The 21,163-nt window shown below is 42.1% G+C and overlaps 1 protein-coding gene across 1 annotated transcript; it reads right to left on the minus strand.

Moving 5' to 3' along the window:
• Positions 1 to 390: 390 nt before the first annotated feature.
• samsn1b (SAM domain, SH3 domain and nuclear localisation signals 1b) lies at positions 391 to 11,362 on the minus strand. The gene is made up of 13 exons (XM_032575676.1): positions 11,065 to 11,362; positions 9,409 to 9,543; positions 9,068 to 9,114; positions 8,958 to 8,989; positions 8,411 to 8,496; positions 6,831 to 6,945; positions 6,358 to 6,752; positions 5,265 to 5,372; positions 3,711 to 3,843; positions 3,296 to 3,447; positions 1,837 to 1,971; positions 1,572 to 1,698; positions 391 to 652 (listed from the first exon to the last, which is right to left on the minus strand). Exons 1-13 carry the CDS (start codon positions 11,086 to 11,088, stop codon positions 531 to 533), a joined length of 1,611 nt encoding a protein of 536 aa, XP_032431567.1. The 5' UTR covers positions 11,089 to 11,362; the 3' UTR covers positions 391 to 530.
• Between the last annotated feature and the right edge of the window lie 9,801 nt (positions 11,363 to 21,163).

The raw sequence follows: 21,163 nt of genomic DNA on the forward strand, positions 1-21,163 counted from the left end.
ATATACCATAGCTCAGAGGTTTCTAAACGTTTTTGTCACATGGACCAAATACTCAAGTCAGAAGTAATTAGAGGCCAAAAAAGAAAGAAGGACTTTGCATAACATATCAAATAAAAAAAACATATATTTGTTTTTGAGCTCATGTGTCTAGTCAATATTTTAACCGCAAAAAGGTTTTTGAATTTAAAATCTTGCTTATTTTATCTACATATAGTTTTCTAACAAAATGTGACTAACTACAGACCCCGCAATTAACCCGATTAAAAATTTTAATCAAGTATCCCCACTATTTTAAACCATTAAGTAAAACCACAGAGAGTAAGATGTTGATTGCTCGTAAACGCTCCACAGCAGCTCACCTGTAATGATATCAGTGAGAAAACGTGTTCATCAAATCTTTATTTCAGAAAACAAATCGAGCTACAGGACAAACTCGTGTGAAAAGAAAAAAAAACGTGTGAGGACTTGAACATTAGCAAAAGGAAGCGATTCCCCGTCACAGCACGTTTACGTCGGGCCGTGCAGCGCATTCAGAGAGAAAACGAGGCTGTGTCCTCCGTCATGACGCAGCCCGAGTCTCTGGGACGGCTCTTCACGTCTTCACTGGACCTCTCCGGTTCCGGACTGGATTCATCCTCCGCCAGGCTGTCGGCTAGAAGGCAGGGAAGCAGGTTTTGGTCGGATGGAGCGTGTGATCAGAGAGGCGGGTAGATAAGAAGAAATCGTGTACTGCTGTGATTGGAGGAAGAGCCTATCTGCCCTCATTTGTTCCGCTCTATTCTCAGAAACCTCTCCGAGGTTATCCTGTTAACTTTCACCTCTTTAGCTTTGGCTTCACCTCTACTTACGCTGGAATGCCCCTCGTCCCGATTCCCTTTCTAGAACCCCAGTATTTGTTTTTTGTTGTTGTTTTGTTTTGTTTCATGTTTTGCTGCAGAATATTTGCATTCACAATCTTCCTGAATGATGCTCAGATCAATCAAGTTTATTGAGCAACGAGGCAGTTCAAAGTGCTTAACATGAAAACATAATGAACACATCAGTGTTTCCCAACCCTGGTCCTCAAGGCACACTGTCCTACATGTTTTAGAGGCTCCCCTGCTTTAATGTGCCTGATTCAACTGACTGCAGTTCAACAAATGCCTGTTATCCGCAAGGTCATCAACTGAAATCAGCTGGACTGAAGCAAGGAAATACCTAAAACATGCAGGGCAGAGTGGCTTGAGGACCAGGGTTGGGAAACACTGACATAGTGAACAATCGTAAAACTCATCAATGCACAACAAATCCGTTGGTCATTGATACATTAATTGTGGTTCAAAGGCAGCAGTAAACAGGTGGGGTTTTAGTCTAGATTTAAAGAATATTTCAACTGTTTTCTAGTTTCCTGGAAGTTGACTCCAGATCTGTGGTGCATAGAAGCTGAATGCTCTTCTCCCGAGAGGTCTGGAAGGTCGATACAACAACAGCAGATCTTAAAACACATTTTGGTGCTAAGCCATTCAGTGATTTATAAACTAACAGGAGTATTTTAAAGTCTGTTCTCTGAGCTACACCGGTCTGGTGCTTACAGTGCAGTAGCTGCAGGGAGTTAACGGCGGTCAGCAGACGTTCTCTGCGCTCCGGCTGAGTCACGTTCAGCTCCATCAGGTCATCTACTGTTTGGTAACCGCCGCGCTGCAGGGACGAGGCGTATTCCTGATGAGGCAAAAAGCACGGTTTAGAGTTTAAGTCAACGTGTCCCGATGAACACAGAGGCGTCATATTAAAGAGGAAGAGCTGCACCTCTACACCGAGGCGCCTTAACGCCTCCTGCACTGTTGATTTCTGGCTCACCTCATGCAGGGCCGTGCTAGAGGTGTGTGTGAGCACGTCCACGTAGATGAACTTGAAGTTTCCTGTTTGACCGTTCAGCGAGCCGGTCCATGTTCCCATCGGGGGCTTGGCGATGACATCAATCACATCTCCCACCTGCAAACAAGTTCCTCTCAGTTTCAGTAAACCAGTTTTATTAAATCCCCCAAATAATAGTTGTAAAGTTACGGCTTAAATCATATGTACACTCTATGAAAAGACGCAACCTTTTTTTTTTCCTCACTGTGAGTGAGTGAGGATTACCAAAATTATTTCCATCTGTTACATGCCAAAATACTGAGAGATTTTTAAAAATCCTTTAACTCTTTCTTTAAAGGGGCAGCATTGTGTATTTTCTTGGAACATAGTTTCAAATTATAGAACAATCAAGTAACAATGTTACCTTGAGTTGTTATAAAAATGCTATATACTGTATATTAAACATCAGTTTAATGGACATCAGTGCCTCCAAATCCGAGGCCATGGTCTTGAGCCGGAAAAGGGCAGAGTGCCTTCTCCGGGTCAGGGGGGGATGTCCTGCCCCAAGTGGAGGAGTTTAAGCATCTCGGGATCTTGTTCACAAATGGGGGAAGAAGGGAGCGGAAGATCAACAGGCGGATTGGCGCAGCGTCTGCCGTGAAGCGGGCGCTGTACCGGTCCGTCGTGGTGAAGAGAGCTAAGCCAAAAAGCGAAGCTCTCGATTTACCGGTCGATCTACATTCCCACCCTCATCTATGGTCATGAGCTTTGGGTCATGACCGAAAGAACGAGATCGCGGATACAAGCGGCCGAAATGGGTTTTCACAGGAGCTGGAACAAGTGGCCGGGGAGAGGGAAGTCTGGGCCTCCCTTCTGAAGCTCCTTCCCCCACGACCCGACCCCGGATAAAGTGGAAGAAAATGGATGGATGGATGGATTAAACATGACTTAAAATAAATTAGACTTTGTAATTTAATGCCTTGAAATTGGGCCTCTGTCTCTTTAAGAATCTACCCTCTTTCTAAAGCTCCGCCTCCAGGAAGTCATTACAACGTTGCTCCTCTAATTACCTTTTTACCAGCATGCAATAGCTCGTATAATGACCTCAGCTGATGCGCAGTTTAACCAGGTGTTTGCTAATTGCTGCTGGCTAGTCTGAAGGAGCTGAATGGGGGCGAGTGCTGCTCTGAAGCTTCGTCGTCCAGCTTCGTCTTTGAGGCCTGCACTCTGTCCCCCCAATTGTTTAGCACACCGTGTAATCTCCACGGTTGCCATGGGAAATTACAAGATTTGTCAAACATGAGAGAATCAAAGCAACACTCCAGGTATATTTTTGACGAGGGAATAACATTATAAAATGATGAAAAGCTAAAAGAAAAAAAAGTCTATTTTACACAACAACAAGGTAAGCTCAGGTTTCATTTGGAGGAACTATTTCCAGTCTCCTCCAGGACTCGTATACCTTGAGTGTGAGCGACTCCGTGTCGTACGGACTTGGAACAAACTCCGTATGAACTCTCGCTCGGCAGCAGAACTGCCGTGTGAATGTCAGATCGTCCTCCAACCTCAGACTCTCTCTGTTACTGGAGCAGTTTGACCCACTGGTGACACCACCTGAAGCACACAGGATAAGAGTCACTACACACATAGTGGCTTGAGCTGCAGATAGAAATGTCAGTAAGGACTGTCTGTGGCTCATAGGATACTTGAACATGTGGCAATGCCAACGTAAGATACTGAATCCCAAGTTACCCACCAAGATAGTGCATCTGTGTGAATGGGTGAATGTGACTTATAGTGGAGAAATACTGTGCTATACAAGTTCAGTCCTTTACTACTGCCGTGAATAAGCAGGGATTTCATGAGTTATGTCTTACTGGAGGAGCTCTGTCCACTCTTCAGGCTGTAGAGGCTTTCCAGGGAGTTCCTGGACCGTCTGCGTCCTTTAGCACATGTCCCTCTGTGGCTGGCCTCCCTCTTCGCTGCCTCATCGTTCTGCACGTCTCTGCTCTGTGGAGTAAAAATAACAGTAGTTGCATTTTTATCTTGCTCCTTATCTGCTCTGCCTTGTAGTGTGTGTGATTTAGCTCCTGCAGTCTCCATGCTCCTCCTACCATGTAGGAGCTCCTACCATCTGGAGCTAAAAAAACAAACAAAAAAAACCAGCCAGAACAAAGCAAGTCGATAAGCTCCATCAGAGCACCAAGGTGCAATTTAATTCCTAGTGTGACGACGTAGTTTAAATCCTGTTCTTTTCTGAGACGCGCAACTGCTCTGGCAAGCAATACGCATAATCCTGTAAACGCTGGCTTGCTTTTTATAGTCAACACCAAAGAGGTTTGCTCTGAGTGAAATCCCTGACTACCTGTGGACGGCTTTCACTTTCCTGCTTCCTGTTTCTGTACAAACCACAAATGGTGGCCAGTGTGATCGCACTGTGTGACCCAACAGTGACATTTGGGTCACTGTTCTAAATATCTGTCAACAGTGGTTTCAAGCTTCAGTCCTTTTAGGTGTCTCTCTGCTTCAGCACATCTGGCTCCAATATTAGCTGATGGCGGTGAAGTAGTTTAGACATTTAATTCAAGTGTGTAGGACAGGGATGTCAAACTCATTTTCATTTTGGGCCAAATCAAAAATCTGAATGTTCTTAAAGGGCTGGTTGTGCCAGAATGTATAGATAAAACCCATCGAACTGTTAAAATATTCATATATAGCTGTTTGCTTCAGCATTCAAGAAGTGTTTCTTAAAATTAAATAATATTGAACGTTGATCAGTCTCTACAGGATATCGTGATTGCTTTAGTGTTGTTTTTTTTGCTTTCAAAATTACAGATTTTGCTCATTTAGAAATGTTTGCAAGGAATTTCTACAATATTTGCGTTAATGTGTGATATTAAAAGTGACTTTTTATTATTACTTGCCGTATCGATTACTTGACATCAAATAAAGCTGAGGCAGCACTGACTTAAACACGATGTTTTCGACCAATTTTGAGAAAAATTTGCAGTAAAATCAGAAAAAAATGTGGGGAACTACTGATTTTGTGTGAATTTTGCCGATTTGTGAAAAACCGGAGGAACTTGTTGATGTAATTCGGAGTTTAGAGGGCCACGTAAAAGTTGCGGCAGGCCAGATTTGGCCCCCTGGCCTTGAGTTTGACACACATGGCGTAGGACGAGGAACAAAAGTAAAAGCTGCAGGACTCCGGCCCCCGAGGACTGAAGTCTGAGACTGCTGACGTATCGACATGCCTACATCCTGGTATTAGTTCATCATGAGTTCAGTTGTGTCCTCTCACTACAGCATGACCCACAAAACAAAAAGTCCAGAAGAGTTTGGCGTTGCAGGTGTGCTGCTGCCAGCTGTGTCCCAGGTGTTTGATGCGTGAGCTGCAGCAAAATTACGCCTTTGTTTGATGCATAACTTACAACGAGAGCTGCCCGGGTTTCCTCTGGCGAGGCGTCGATGTCCTTTGAGTCGCTTCCTGTCTCCGTCTCCCTCTCCTGCAGCTTCAGCTCTGTGGTCTCCTGCTTTCCCTGGAAATAAAGCACGTTTTAAACCGAGAGAAACCGCCGCAAACGGATTTTAGTTTTCAGCAAGTTGCTTTCCTGGTTGCACTTTTTAAGTCAGATTGAGGAGTTTGGGATTCTGGAGCCATTAACCTGGATTCGTTTGAGCCCCTTGTTGTCAGATGGCAACAAATCACTCAAGCAGAACCAACTGCTTGGGTAATAGAGGGATTAAATATGTGTATTGTGGTGACAGATGGACATGCTTTTTATTCTCGGTATGACCCTACAACATAAACGGGCCGTGATCATTCCCTGTCTGTGACGACGATGCAGAATTAGGTTAAACCCCGTTAGCCATGCAATAATAGATAGGAAGTCTGTACGCAGAAATGCGTCTGTGGTCGTGGGGGGGAGGGGACCGAACATCTGCACTTATCTTCAAAAATAATGAATTTTTATTTTTCTCGTCCCTTGAAACCAGATGTCTGCATACAACATAAGTCATCCAGACTTAAATTTTATAGCACAATCAAGTAACTATGTTAACTTCAATTGTTAAACAAATGCGACGTATATCAAATATGACAAAAGAAATTTGAGAAGAATGAGGCCTCTGCTCTTTCTGACATTCTGCCTTCAGGAAGTCGTCACAACATCACTCCTCTCTTAACAATTTATCAACATTTTTATCAGCTTTGCACTGAGAAGCAGCTCCTATAATGAGCTCAGCAGATGCACAGTTCCACCAGGTGGGTGCTAATTGCCGCTGGCTAGTCTGAAGGAGCTGAGTGGAGGAGACATGGGAGAGGGCTGCTTGGAAGCTTGGAAGCTGCAGCTCAGAGAAAGAACTGCACCTCAAAGGCATTTTTGCACAGCTGAGTGGTTGCCATGGGAGATCCAAGAATTTCTCAAATGTGCATGGAAGAAATTTTAACTTAACTCATAATCACCCAACATAGTGAAAAAATACGTTTTTGTCAGAAGATGTTGTTGTGTGTCCTTATCTCACGTTGCTTTGTGACAGCTGCAGATCTGTGAGGGACCGGATCATCCGCGACAGAGACAGATCCGACTGTTTCCGGTCCAGCTCCCGGATCAGACTCTCAAACCGATTCCACTCCGAGCTCCAGGGCGGGGACGAGACGTTGCCGTCGTAGGCGCACAGTTCCCGAGGAGTCTGGTGGCGAGCGTGCGGACACTCAAACGTCTTCTGCCTGCGACGCCCCGTCTTTGGGCTCCAGAACCGTCCTTCGGTCGGGTATCCATGGAGACTCCTAGCGTTCTGATGCAGCTGAAGCGGGTGTGACGCTGCAGTGGCTCTAGAGGAGCTCTTCTCCGTCCTTCTCGAAAGGCCGATGCAGGTTAGCACCGTGCTGTCGTGTCTCACCCCTTCTGCCAAGCAATCTAAATATAAGCAGAAATTATTATTATTCACCACTTTAACTCGGATCACAGAACAGAGACAAACCTACAGTGACTCACCATGTTTCTTGGTTGTGCATGAGTCTTTAACGCCATCAGTCTGATGGCCATTCTTTATGTGAACCAGTTTTTGGAGCTTTTTCAGTCGTCCTGTGGTTTCCGCAGAGTCACCAGGCTGCAGTTAGAAACAAAGCATCCGTTCAGCTTAGACATGTTTGAAACTCACACACAAACCCAACAACACTTCACAAAAGTGGATAAATGACGGAAACAGTTGCAATTAAATACATTTGAGTCGATTTACGTAGCACCAATCCGCAACACGAGATTGACTGATTCAATCCAATCGTGCAGACAGGTTCCAAGTCAGTTTCATACATTCCAAACGGATCTTAACGTGTTTGAGTGATAATGTATGCTCGTGTGTTTTGAATGAACAAAGCGTGAGGGGTGAGCAAAGGGATCATGAAGGAGAATCAAGAGGATGAAAGAAATGAAAATGGTTAAGAAGTGGGATGAGGAGAATGAGTGTGAGGGGAAGTAAACGCAGAATAAGGGTTATAGGTGATAGAATAAGGGGTTGTTAAGTGGAGTGAGGGCAAAAAGTGGGAGGAATAAAATATAATAAGGATGGTAAAGGATGATTACTTCAATAAAGGGGTTATAAAGAGGGATATCGGCAATTAGATGGTTGAAAATGGGTCGTTAAATGAGATGAAGACACTTTGTTTCCATCCAGTCTTGATGAGAATTTTGGGTAAACTTTAAAAAAGTGAAATGCGAATTAAGCGTGTTTCCATCGACTGGTTTGGAGTGAAGCAACCAGGCTATGCAAAGTGTCATTTCGTCAGGTGACGACTCTATGTATGGCTGTAATAAACAGGAAGTAGAGTTTGCAAACTAGCACGGCGCACACATCTCAGAAAAAAGCAACCCTGCAGGCAAACACTGATGAAGTGTTGAACGATGTGATTTTTTTATGCAGGCGGATGCTCAGATTTTTTGTGAATGTGAAATTAGAAATCAGCTGCTGCACTCAAACCCTGCTGTCAAGAGGAAAATCCAGTAATCCCAAAGAACGCCGGCAGAAATAACTGGATTTCTAAAGGTGATAAAAGACTTAAGCAGGCAGAGGACGGGACATGTGTGGCTTTTTCTCTCTAATTCTGACACAAAAATCCTAGAAAAAGGCACCTGGACCCACATTTTCTATAAAGAAGATTAATAAAAAAAATATGATCTTTTAAAAAAAAAAAAGCAATACTTCTGATTTGCTCCCAATCAAAATAATACTGAAAACATATTTTCCAGTGAGCATAGATTGACCTCAGTCATTTCTTTCATGTGGATCAACAGGGTGCCCAGGCGTGCAGGTGTAGCAGCTCTCTATGTGCATCATGGACGCTCACAGCCGAGTGGATCCAGGATTACACAACGCTCTGGCATCTGCACAGCTTTGCAAAATGATCATTTGAGCAGAAAAGGTCATTATTAAGTCACGCTAACAACAAGGAAGCACTCAAATGCTCTGCACCATGTTTGGGAACCAAATGTGAGACTGTTGCTTGAAAAATGTAAAGTAAAAATTCATTTTAACAGATTATTATGTTAAAGTGAGATTTGTACTGGGTGGGTTCTACCTGAGCTGGTGGATCTGTCCTTGTTCTTTCTGAGGCCGGATCCCTGATTCGGACTTGTCTCGTTAATGCACTACTCTCACTGCAAGCTTCAGAAAACAGAGAAAACGTTTTAAGGTAAAATTAAGGCCAAACACACACATTTATAAAACAAGCCTTTTAAATGCAACTCATAGCAAATGAAAAGCACCTGAGCCCGTTATTACAAATACTCTGTGGGAGTCTGCTGTACGTTTTAAATGAAGAAACTAAAAGATAGTCTCCTTATACATCAAGTCCTCATCATTTATCTGAATTTTATTACTGTGTCTTTGGTTTATACACTAAATAATAGTTTTAGTTCTAACTTTTGATGTATTCATTTAATTGGAAAAAATGTATCTTGCTTTTCTGTTGTTGATCTATTAATCACAGATCAGATCTGATTTACTGAAAGTTTTCTGATTATGATATTTTGGCCCAGGTCTGGGTTAGCAACATGATCCCGCTAGCATAGCACTTTTCTTTTCTTTTTTTTTTAGGATGCAGTCTTATATTATTTTGTACTCACCAAAGGTTTCATCCTCCATTGGCTTACATGATCTAAAATGGCAAATAGTAATTAATTAATCAACTCATTATTGGAAAAAAAAAAAGAGTTAATAAGCTCAGATGAAGTACCTCCTGCTTTCCTCTTCTTTAGGTTTGGTCCTTGTCTGATGTTTGTCCTTGAAAAAATAAAGCATCGTCTTAAACATTGAGCTGAATGCTCAAACCAGTCGCACAGTTTGTATAATTTCTTGCTAGACTTCAAATCAGAAGGTTTGTTCCAACGAGCTAGCCCTCACATTTCCCACAATCTTTGACCGTGTCACAGAGACTTTTGTATTGCATCTTTTTTTACATAACCAAGCCCACAGTGTTGGGCTATACTTAATAAAGCTGGATTAATTACTCAGAGTTCAACGTCAGTGTCAGCATCTGCTTGTTGTGGAGGGAAGACAGAATGGAGATGGACTTACAGAGCTGATGGACGGGTCTGAGCCGCCCCACTCAGGTTTGCATCGTAGATGCCCAGAACTGCACTGACACTTGGGCGAGACGTCCTTGTTTGTCTGGCTGTTCGCTGGCTCATAGATGCTCTCAGTGGAGCCATCCTAAGGAAACAAAACAAGCAGATTTTATGTCCTTATCATCTGAAATAGGACAACTATTCAAATGCAAATTGTCTTTGTTGGCTCTTGGGCAGTTGGGTACTCTTATAATATGCAATCTAACGTAGATTGACACGTCTACTGAATTCCAGACTAATATCCGTCTGCGTGGTGGCGCGAGTCTGACGAATACTGTAGGACAAAATGTAAGAAGACGATGGATTCGTAGGTTTCAGCAGCAAAAGGGGGGAGGGGATTGAGTACCAATAAGATCATGAGGGATGTTGACCCATAGTTGGGTTTCCCAGATTGATCTAAGACGTCATTGGACTTCTGCGCTAGTCATAGGTGGTCCATAACAAACATGTTGTTCAAGTATAAAGTCGTATTGAAGTGTACTTTGTACCAGGCCACCTTGTGCTAAAGGTTGATCATTGATTTTGTAGTTGCACCATTAGATCCGCATCATGTCTTAGACTCAATACCAACACAAGTCCGATGCAATAATCCCCTATTATGATAGTTACCATAACATGAATTTACCATATTTCATGTTTTTTGCACAAATAACATCCTGAACCAAAATAAACAACTTTATGGGATTTCAAACTAATTGTTAAGATGAATAAGAGGCAGCCTCAACCAGCGATGCTTTGCTTAGTAAAATGAGCAAACAATGGTCTCCTGAAAAAGTGCAGACGTTTGATATCCACAAATTGTTTGAATTGTTTTAGTCAGAGCTGTTAGCTTTCCACCATTGTAAGTTACGGTTATAGTTAGTTCTGGTAATAATTTCACAAAACCTCAGTTCTAAAAATCTAAACTAGTTCCTGAAGAGATGACCTGCCACATTTAAAGGCGACAAAAAAAAAAGTAATCCCAGAGCCATCGATGTTTAGAATAAGGCAGGAGAAAGCTGCTGGATGTCGATTTCTCAAACAAAGAGAGGATTACAAAGTCAGGGTTGCTTTTTGGACGGCTTTCGTTACAAAAATCTGTCAATTTCTTATGTTAAGCAGAAAGAAAAATAACTGCTTCATCTATTATCGTCAAGTCCTGTGATAGAAATCGCAACAAGTAATTTCTAATCTTTAAGTATCAGTTATGTAACAATGAATGTGTCACAGCTTTACCAGTCTAGTAGAACACCATGAGAGTTTTTAGTTTAAATGTTTTGTTTTTTTCTAAGGTTGATTTGATGTTTTGGCCCCCGATCAATAGAAATACATAATCAGAATTCAATAGAATCTGTCCAAATCTTAAACTTCCTTTCCTTAATGTTAAGGAAGTCTGTGCAACTATAAACATATTTTCATAAATTCCTAACCATGTACAGCAAGAGAAGTACAGCAAAGAAGGATGCTTTTCAGAAATCAACCGAATCTTCTCTCTAACACCAACATCACCAGCACTCCTCGTAGGTTCCTCAGCTGACCGGCTCTCTTCAAAGGTCACAGGAGTCAAACAGATTCTCCCGAGCGACTAACTTAAAACATTTCAAACACTTCAGAAGCTCAGCCTTACCAGCATGAAGCAGAACAGGTTCATGTTCGACAGCCAGGGCCGGAGACTGCCAAAAGCCACCGATCTAAGCTCCGTAACCTCGAAGCAAACTTCTCTCCACACACAAACACCCTAACACACCCCTGTGATGCAAGAGCCACGCAGCCCCCACGCCGTCTCCCATCCAGAGCTTAATCCTAGTTTTAAATCCCTCCTATAATCCAATAGATGCAGCGAGCTGTCACTGTCAAACGTTGGCCTCGGACGGAGTCAAAGCTCCCGTAACAACAGGACAATAAACAACAGGCCATGTTTGCTTGCCGTGTGACTCAGATGATGTTAATAATAACCTGAGAATGGGATGGAACAATCACCATGTGATGTTAAATTTTTTTCCCTTCTGTTTTGGAGGGGGGAAGCACATGTTCTAAAATGTGCTTTGAATGTTATTCATGTTTGGATGTTTATGTTTAAAATATTAATATGCAGTCGATTCTGTTCACGTAGTGAGCCGACAAAATTCAGTTTGTGTCGTGATCCTCCAGCGTTTTGGGTTGTGGCTTTCATAATCTCTGATTTCTGTATTATTGCTACAATGGTCTTGCCATTTTTCAGTTGTTTGTTGTTGTCATTAGGGTTTTATCCTGCCAGTAAATTTTCTTGAGTTTCTCAGTTTATCCTTGTGTTTGTTTCTCTTTGATCAATGTTGGTATTTTTTTGTTGTTAAGTTTGTCGTTCCGTTGCCTCAGCTTCCTCTCCTGGTTTCATTAAGCGTAAATATCAGCTATAGCCACAGAGGCTGAAGCTAACGCACTACATCATTTCCTGTCTGCTTTTACATTCAACTCCCATCTAGGGAAAGTCTCCATCAGCCTGCACAAAATCTGTTTAGTGTGTGAGACGGACTGAAGACCAGAGTCTGCAAGTGTGTGAAACCAACTGACCTCAGTCATCTTCAAAAAAAATGTGTTTGCATTTCTTGAGGCGGGCCTTGCAACAATAAGCTGATGCTACAAACGCTTTGGTACATTAGTTGTATTTTTAGCTATACATATTTACTTGATGTTAAGCTAGATCATAACTGAATGGTGTGTTTATGAATAATACTTTTGCTTTGGAAACCAAACTCTCTTCTGACAGAGCAAATCCTCTGGATGTTAGACACAAGCAGAACACGAACAGTTTATCCCATTAAAACACTGCTTACTGACTTCTGTCTTTTAAATGTTTTCTCAAAGTTGTGACATTTAAAATCAGTCCACGTCTCATTTTGACAAATCCCGTAAATCACACAATGCAGACCATTTGTCGAATCTCTGCTCTGACATTTGGAGCCAACAGAGTAACATCAGTTACGTCAGCCTTCTTCTTTGAAGCTGGCGCTTCAAGCGAACAACCGTCTAAAAATGAGGATCTGAACAATTATTGCGACAGTCAGGCGGACTGGTTCCCTCCCCCCGGCTTTCCATTTGTCTGCACCTTCTCTTGAGTCAGCCACAGACAATGGTCACATTTCACGTTGCTGTGATCAGAGCTTTGTAGCAGAATTAATCAGAGAACGACAAAAATGTTTCTCTGAAACAAGGAAATCACTCAACTCTACTGGCTCCTTCATAGAGAAATTTCAAGAATCTTTGTTCTTCTTGGAGTTGATTTGAGAGAAAAATTATCCACAGCCATATCCCTGATGGAAAGAATAAATCATCTGAGCTTTTTTTTTTTTAGAGTGCAACAGTGAGCGACAGAATATCTTTACATTGGAGAAGCTGAGATCATTTTCCCACTCCAGGAATCCAATAAGTCAAGTTAAGAGTTAGTTTTCAGAACATGTATAACTCAGAACTAGATAGTGATGCAGCTCTGGTATGTTGACTTTCCCATGATGTTGCACAAGGAAGCAGTGCGTTTCAGATGTGCCTTTAATTACATCCACAGGTGTATCTCTAATTAACTCAGGTGTTTTCAATAAACCTATCAGAAGCTTCCAAAGAAATGACATCAGATGTCCCAAAGTGTTCAGGGCATATTAATCTTAGTGTATTCAATCTTTTGACTGAAGAATGTAATAAAATTACCTTAAAAATCTTCTCTTTCATTATTCCGCCATTTAGCAAATAGAACAAATTTTGATAATCCTAATATACCTAAAAACATGAAAAGTTTATTCTGATTTCATGTCAAACAGTGTGAAAAAAAAGCATGTGTCTTATATAGTTTATATGAACTTCTGATTTCAAAAGTAATTTTAGCAAATTTGACTTGAGGATAAACGCTTCCTCATCTTATTGCATATTTTGAAAAAAATGAGAAGGTGTCATAGATTGGTAAAAAAACACCACAAATTTACAGTCGACATGCAAGGACTATAGGCATTAATCACACTATCGCAGTGATTTCTAAACTTTTTTCCTTGCAGGTCAAAATGGTCAAGAAGGTTTTTGGGACCACACAAATCAGATTTATTTGTCAAATAAAAATATAAATAATAAAGTTGCAGGGTATTTGTGGTTGTGATGGACAGGCGACCTGCCCAGGTGTACCCCGCCTGTCGCCCGTTGACAGCTGGAGACAGCAACAGGTTACAATTATGTGAAATCAACATTTTTCAGCTTTACATCATGTTAAAATGCCATTTCCCCATAAAAACAAACAGAGTGTTGCCTTGACTCTTTAATGTATGTGTGAGAAATCATTGAATCTCCTGTGGCAACCAATTAGCTGTGAAAAACATCAGGGTGAACCCGAGACAGAGTTGCTCCTCTGAGCTGCAGTTTCCAAGCTTTTGACGAAGCAGCCCTCCTTCAGAAGGGCTGCTCTGTCAACTCAGCTCCTTCAGAATTAGCAAATTAGCAATTAGCAGTTAGCAAACATCTGCTGAACTCATTATACTCATTATATCTCAGTGCCAATCTGGTAAAAACGTTGTTAAAGGGTCGACAAAGGAGCGCTGCTGTTATGCCTTCCAGAGTTTCAGAAAGAGCAGGAGTTTTTAAAGAGTAAGAGTACTGACTTAAAAATAATATTTCTTTTAAGTTATATTGGATTCGTATAATATTTTTTATAATATAGTTAGTTGATTGTGCTATAAAATAGTACTATGTGGCTGGAAAACATAGAATACTGTGTTCTTTCTTGCCTCATAAACACCAGGACGTTTTGTTCTATAGATTGTGGGACTTAACATCTACTGTACAGTTTCTATTAGGCTAAAAGGAAAGAGAGAACGCTTTAAGGAGTATGCAAAGCTCACTAAAGGTGCAGTCTTTTGATACTTTTTTTTCAAACTTAAAAGGTTGTGTTTCTAACTTAAGAATATTGTGAAGCTCCCTTAAAAGCTCCTCTGTTGCATGCGTGATTTGCCTCAGGCTTGTTAGGCTGCTGAACGGAGGTAAGATCTTAAGAATAATCTAAAGCAAACACTGAGAACCTAAGTGGTGCCGAGGGAGTGAGAAACTACCACTCTTACACAATTACGGAGACGGAAGAAATGCTGCTGAATCTTTTAGCTGGAAGTGTTACAGCCCCAGAAGCTTTTTGACATGATTCATTTGCTGCTTTTCCTCATGAATTCTGCATGATAGTCTGTGTGATTAAATATTTAATGCTCACTCACGTTGGCTTTGGATAGATAAATAAGAGCTCACCCAGGAGATGGAGGATTGGCCTGTGGTCATGTGGGTGAACTGACATGCTAAGTCGTTAGCATCCGCACAGCGGCTGGAATGATGAAGAAATAAGAGAGCAGCCTAATCCCTGCTACACACTCCACACTATGCTGTGTATTTCATATATTCAGACTTTTATTAGCAGTTTTACTTTTAGCCTCAAAGTTCACTGTAAATAACTAACATCTAACACCATTCCTGTAGTTAAATGTTAGTGTACTTCCCTCTATTGGGGTCCGTCAAAAACACAAAATCGTGAATCCCAGAACTCAGTGGATCTCATTTCGCCAACCCTCCTCACTCTCTTTGTGGTTTACTTGTGTGTTAAGTCAAAGCCTGAGGCCTAAACCGAAAAAATCTTTCAAACTAGCATTCAGCAAGCTGCGAGGAAAATACAGTTTACAATCTTGCCACATAAGCTTCCATTATCGGTATATCCAGAGAGAAAAAAGGAAATGAAATCATCCATCTTCTTGATAAGATGAATTTATGCTGATAGGGTGTAGACCAGACATATTTTTGAATGAATTAAAGAAAGAAAGCTTCAACGTTTTTCATAGCCATATATAAATACCTAGATCATATTAAAGGCCTGATTTAAGCCGCCCCAATCCCGCATCGCATCCGAACTAATGATTTAAGTTGTGAGATGAAATACCTGACAATACAGTTTGGTAGCATTGTTAGCTCTTCAAAAAAACTCCTGGTATTCATTTTCACTTTATTGCCAATCAAAAAAAGCCGTCGCCAAGAATTTTTGACTCTCTCCAAGGCGAAGTTGATGCAGCATGGTTTGATCAATCAATCAATCAAGTTTATTTATGTAGCACACTTCAGCAGCAAGGCAGTTCAAAGTGCTTGCCATGAGAAAAACACAAAATTACACAGATATAAAGAAAACACCACACACAGTTAACAATTGATCAAACATTACATTCTGAAGAGTGTCATCACCATACACATCAAATATTGATGTTAGTGTTGGGTGGAGATAAAGATGCTAAGTACAATGATGAACCGAAACATATTTGTATCTTAGTAATGACTTCAGCTGCAGGGTTCCTTCATTCTGGTTGTTTTCTGTTTCTCCAGTAGATGTCAGTGTTACACCTATTGATGAATTGGCTCCGTCTTCAGTTCATTAGTCAGGACTTGTGTGCAGCTTCAGGTAAAACACGGTTATAGCTGAGGGCCACCGCTGCTTTATCTCCTATTCTAAATATCATTTATGTGTTTATCTGAATTATTCAATATTTTTACCATCTTTGAATCCGCTTTGCGAAGCTGCACTTTTAGTCTTGTAAAAACAGCCGTCGCGGGATCTTATACTGCGTGCATAAATTTCCGACAGTGCGGCAACACGTACCGCGGAAAGATTTAATTAAAGCCACTAATTCTTCTGTTGACGGACTGGATATAATATGATCCATTGATTCGCCTTAAACACCTTCCACGGAGTGTAATTAGAATATTAAATCACGGCTCCACCTTCAGTTCCAGCCTGCTCCTGCCTCAGGTGAAGCTTGACCTCCAGCCTGCAGAATAACCCAGTCAGGCCCCACTCCCCCCTTCACTCCGACCTGTTCATCCAAAAACAGAAGATGGAGACCGCACCTCTGACCTCGGCTCGCAACCTCTCGTTTACCAGGCATTCCTGCGGTGACCTCTGACCCAAGGACGCGCAGAATCTCAGCCCAGAGGCTGCAACCTGGTGCCCTCTGTCCACGACCTTTTAACCTCTGCACACCCCCGGAGTCAAAAAGCGAAGCGGCTTGTCCCCTTGGAATAAACGACCCCTCGTCCTCTCGTCTGGCAGAGGTATGTGAATATTTTGACCTCGCGTGACCCTTCATTAGCGGTCCCTTTTATGACGCCCCTTCCACTGCTACTTCGTCAGCACATCACAGATGGGGTTGGGAGGTTGGAGGAAAGGACAGGTGGAGGGAGGGGAGAGAGAGACACAAAGCAGAGAACGGAGGAAAAAGGCGGCAGAGAGAGGAAGAGATCGGGATGTAAAACGAGGCAGGAGACAGAGAGAGTGGCAGAGTTTGCTGCGCTGACTGAAATGTCACCTCTACATGACTTCCCTTGTCCCGACGCCGGACATCCTTATCTGATCTCCATTCTACTTGGGAGTTGTAGTCCTGGTGACACAAAACAGATCACAAGCAGAGTGCCTGTTCAACATCAGCTACGAGCAAAAACTATTTCTAATGCATCCAGTGGCTCCATGAGTTTTACTGACACAAACTTTTGAAACGTTAAATGGGGCAGTATTGCGTATTTTCCAGCCACAGCATAATCACGTAGCTATATTACCTACAGTTGTTGTACAAAGGCTGTATTTTTCAATTATTACTTAAAATAAAATTGACTTCATAATTTCACGTTTTGAAGTTGGGCCTGTCTCTTTAAGGAACTCTTACTCTTTCGGAAACTCTGCCTTTAGGAAGTTATCAAAGCATCACTCCTCCATTAACACTTTAGCAATGTTTTCATCAGAGTTTCACTGAGAAGTAGTTCCTATAATGAGCTCAGCAGATGAGCAGTTCCACCAGGTGTGCGCTAATTGCTGCTGGCTAGTCTGAAGGAGCTGATTAGGAGAGTTGCAGGGGAAGAGTGATACTTGAAGTGGAAGCTTGGAGACTGCAACTCCAACCTCCAACGAGGAGTTTCGTCCTTGGCAGCCATCCAGCCGTTTTGCACAGCTGACTGGTTGCCACGGGAGATTCAAGGATTTCTCAAACATGCACAAAATAATCAAGGCAACACTCCCTCATTTTATCTGACTGAGCAACAATCAGGAATAACAAGGTTATTAAGAAGGGTATAGCATCATCAAAACTGCAAACATGTCGGTTTAACATAACACTGGCCCTTTAAGTCTTTTGCAGCATCTAACAGGTTTTCTTCCTGGGTTGTTCTGAATGTAACTCCATTCATGTTCCCATCAAGTTTCGACAAAAATGATCCCCACAGTTTAATGCCAGTGCCACCCTGTTTTGCCATACGGATGGTGTATTCATGGTGATGTTCTGTGTTAGTTTTATTACTGAGTAGGGCACTGCTCAATGAGATGGAAGCTCGGAAACTGCGGTTCCGAGGAGGAGCTTCGTCCTTGAAGGCGGGGCTAGGTCCACCCAGGCATCCTGCTCAGCTGAATGGTTGCCAAGGAGTTCTCAAGCATTCATGAAAGAATCAAGGCAACACTCCAGGTATGTTTTCAATGAGGTAATAGCATTATAACATGATGTAAAGCTCAAAAAAGTCAACTTTACATAACACTCTTCCTTTAACTTCCTGTATCCCTTTCCTTCCATGTCACAGTTATGCACTACTTTCTGTTGCTCAATCAGATAAAAGCATATTAAAACACTCTGAAGTTTGTGCTTGTTATATGAAGTGCGGATGCTCTTGTGAGGCGCTCTGAAACCCGCCTCGAGGCGAGAGCCGCACATCCACATCTGGAAGGTGGCAGATCTTGTTAGCTGCCACTTGACATGAGAAACGGCTGACACGTGTAAGAGATCTGCGTGCGTGCTCATGACATTGGTGTGGTGGCGGTCCAAAGCATTTTGAGGCTAAGTCAGATTGCGTTGACATTGCCTCGACATGGCGGCGGCGGCGGCTCACTGCAGGGCACGGCGGTGCCATGCGAGATGTCACTTCTATCTTTTATGTCACTCTCTGGAAGCCCTTTGCCAACTACTGGCTATCTTGCACCCCATCCCAACCTCCTGAGGGCCACATTCGCCCTTCAACCTTACAGTAACGGGACGTTGAGGAGAGGTCAACCAGATCTTGCCTGCTGTTTACTCCTATTTTACATAATCTGTTGTGTCACTGTCGGACGTTAACTGAGAGATACTGTGATAAAACGCATAATAAGCCTGAGCTTTGCTTTGGGGGCTTATGTGGCAGAAGGTGTTTGCTCGTCAGGTTTCACCGTTGGCCTTAAAGTGACCTTTGATACAGTGTGACCCATGTGTCACAGAGCGGCCTTTCATTCACGGCAGTGCGGTGACAGCCGGCCTAATTATATCGTGTGTCTGCGAGAGTCGGAAAATGAGTTATGGCTGCAGGATCACAAAGACCCATAAGACTGGTGTTCAATTACTGGTGTACTGTTGCTTTTGTCTGCAGGATTCGTCAATAAACAAGGCGTGTAACAACACTTCCCAATAGCAATAGCGTGCGATTATTTCATAGTTATTGAAACTATAACAAGAAGAAGTGATTTCAGTTGTGCTAAGCCGCCAATGTTAACTAAACGACCAGTTAATCCATCCCAATGTGTCATGTTAAGCTAGTTAACAGGAATATGTTGTCACCAATAAACCCAATCCGCTTTCATATCCATATATAATTAAATATGAACACAGTTTAACATTTAATTAAGTTCCAAACTTAACTTTTAAACGTTTTGATTGTTTCCCTGATTGCCTCCCAAAATTTCTAGTCCTCCATAAACTCAAGTGCTTAGCTAATATAAGCTTAAGAAAAATTCAGCAATTGTCTTCAGTATGAAGTGATCATTTATTAAATATAAAAACAGTACAAGGAAATTTTAAGTTTATTGGCCCCGTTAAGAAGGTAGAACATGATCGCAGATGGAGAAATATAAGAAAATCAAGAGTTTGAAGTCAGAGTCGGGCCTGGGGGCGGGGCTAATGACTGGGCCCATTATACCCAAATAATAAAGCTCATGATAATTTAGCTTTACAACATAGACATGCCTGCTTAGTAGATCTTACAAGTTTCACCACCACAGAGAGCGACTATATCATTCAACTATCCATCTGACATGAAGTACAACAAACCAAGAGAACAACAGAAACATCAGGCTACTGGTCACTAATGATGAAACAACACAAATTCAAATCAGTTCAGAACCACGAATAGCGATCAGATCATTTTAACACTTAATCAATTTCAACTCAGGGCCTGGAGCAGCTAACAACTGCTGAAGCTACGTTTATTGTTGACGCGTTGAACCGGTTACGCAGAGGCACGCCCCGCATGCGCAGTGTGTCGCAGCACCTCGTGCACCTTCGGATGTTTGTAGCTCGGCTCGGATCGCGCGCGCCGCCGTTCACACAAACTGGACGATCTGGAGGATGCTCTTCCAGGCGGCTCCAATGTAAACCTTAACTATAAACGCCAGACTGCTGTCTTGGCTCAAAAATGTGTTCAACCCGAACTGTTGAAAGCGACTATAACTCAGCCTTCAGTCCCTGACATTATTCACAAAGTGTGAATAATGTCAGAGTTGCTACCTGTAACTAGTCCGGCTCCTTCGCTGGGCTGGCAGTTTTGGCGGGTCTCAATCGCTGCCAACATAAAAGTCCGGTTCATCTCCAAGTCGAGGCACAAAATATGCGTCCAGTTTTTGGCTTTTCCTTGCTCCTTTTATTTCCATCCTTTTCACTTTGCCGCTCCATGGAGCGCCACTCATGTTAACGTAGTACGTAGAAATGCTCTAGCTAGTTTGCCATCTGTTGCCAACTGACTGATGATGACGTTGATGGACGGCTGGTGACAAGCTTTACCCAGAATACACTTGGAGACAATATGGACGATCCACTTGTAATTTTGTGTGCCATAAAGTTAAATGTAAGAGTGAAAATAAAGCCAGTCATGTAGCACAACATTTTATTCAATATTTTACACCCACTATGATGTCACTAAAATCAGTCGGTCTTGTAAAGTTTTTAGCAACCATGAGTCACTAAGGACTGGGGCAGCCTACTATATAATCTACTGGGGCACCATACTATGTAATCCTACATACATCATACTCAACAGGAGTCATATTCTCTGCCCATTGGGACAGAAGTCACAGTTTCCCAAATATTTTTAAACAAATGTTTTTTAGGGGGAAAAAGGAGAAAAATCCGAGACTACCTCATTTCTGGGAATGTAGCTGTAAAATCTTTAATACCTACACAATGTCAGTAGGTTTTTATAACCTTAGCAGAACCCCCCTCTGAATTCAAAACAAGGTTCTGAACTTGGTTCAAGCAAATTCTCTATAAAAGGCGTGCTGTTCTCGACAGTGTTTACCTTTCCCTCTCAGTCAATAACTTCTTCAGCTACTTTAATGGATACAGAGGCCGAACAAAATGAAGCAGATGTGTGTTTACAAAAGGATTAGAAGTGCAAACACATCAGAAAAACCTTCGTTTCCACGGTAATGTGGACCAGACCTCAGAAGATACCGAACCTCTAAATTCTACTGCGATCATCACCCGCTTTTTCTATTTTCATCAAACAGCGAGATAGAAACACTGACTAGATTTGAAGCTTCAATAAAACAGAGGTGTTGTGAAACCCAGAAGTTGCATTGAAAAAACTTCTTGAACCTTGAGTTAGAAAACAGTCTGGTGGCCACACCCAGATTTTTATTTTATTTTTTATATCAACAGCATTTTGTGTAGGAGATATCACAGGTTAAA

Source organism: Xiphophorus hellerii, chromosome 11, assembly GCF_003331165.1.
Source record: "Xiphophorus hellerii strain 12219 chromosome 11, Xiphophorus_hellerii-4.1, whole genome shotgun sequence".
NCBI classification, from domain to species: Eukaryota; Metazoa; Chordata; class Actinopteri; order Cyprinodontiformes; family Poeciliidae; genus Xiphophorus; species Xiphophorus hellerii.

Coding starts and splice junctions, on each gene's coding strand:
- samsn1b (XM_032575676.1), bottom strand. CDS start 11,088: ATGAACCTGTTCTGCTTCATGCTG. Junction 6,753..6,830: donor ATGCACAACCAAGAAACATG/GTGAGTCACTGT, acceptor GCTTATATTTAG/ATTGCTTGGCAGAAGGGGTG. Junction 3,844..5,264: donor AAACCCGGGCAGCTCTCGTT/GTAAGTTATGCA, acceptor TTTACTCCACAG/AGCAGAGACGTGCAGAACGA.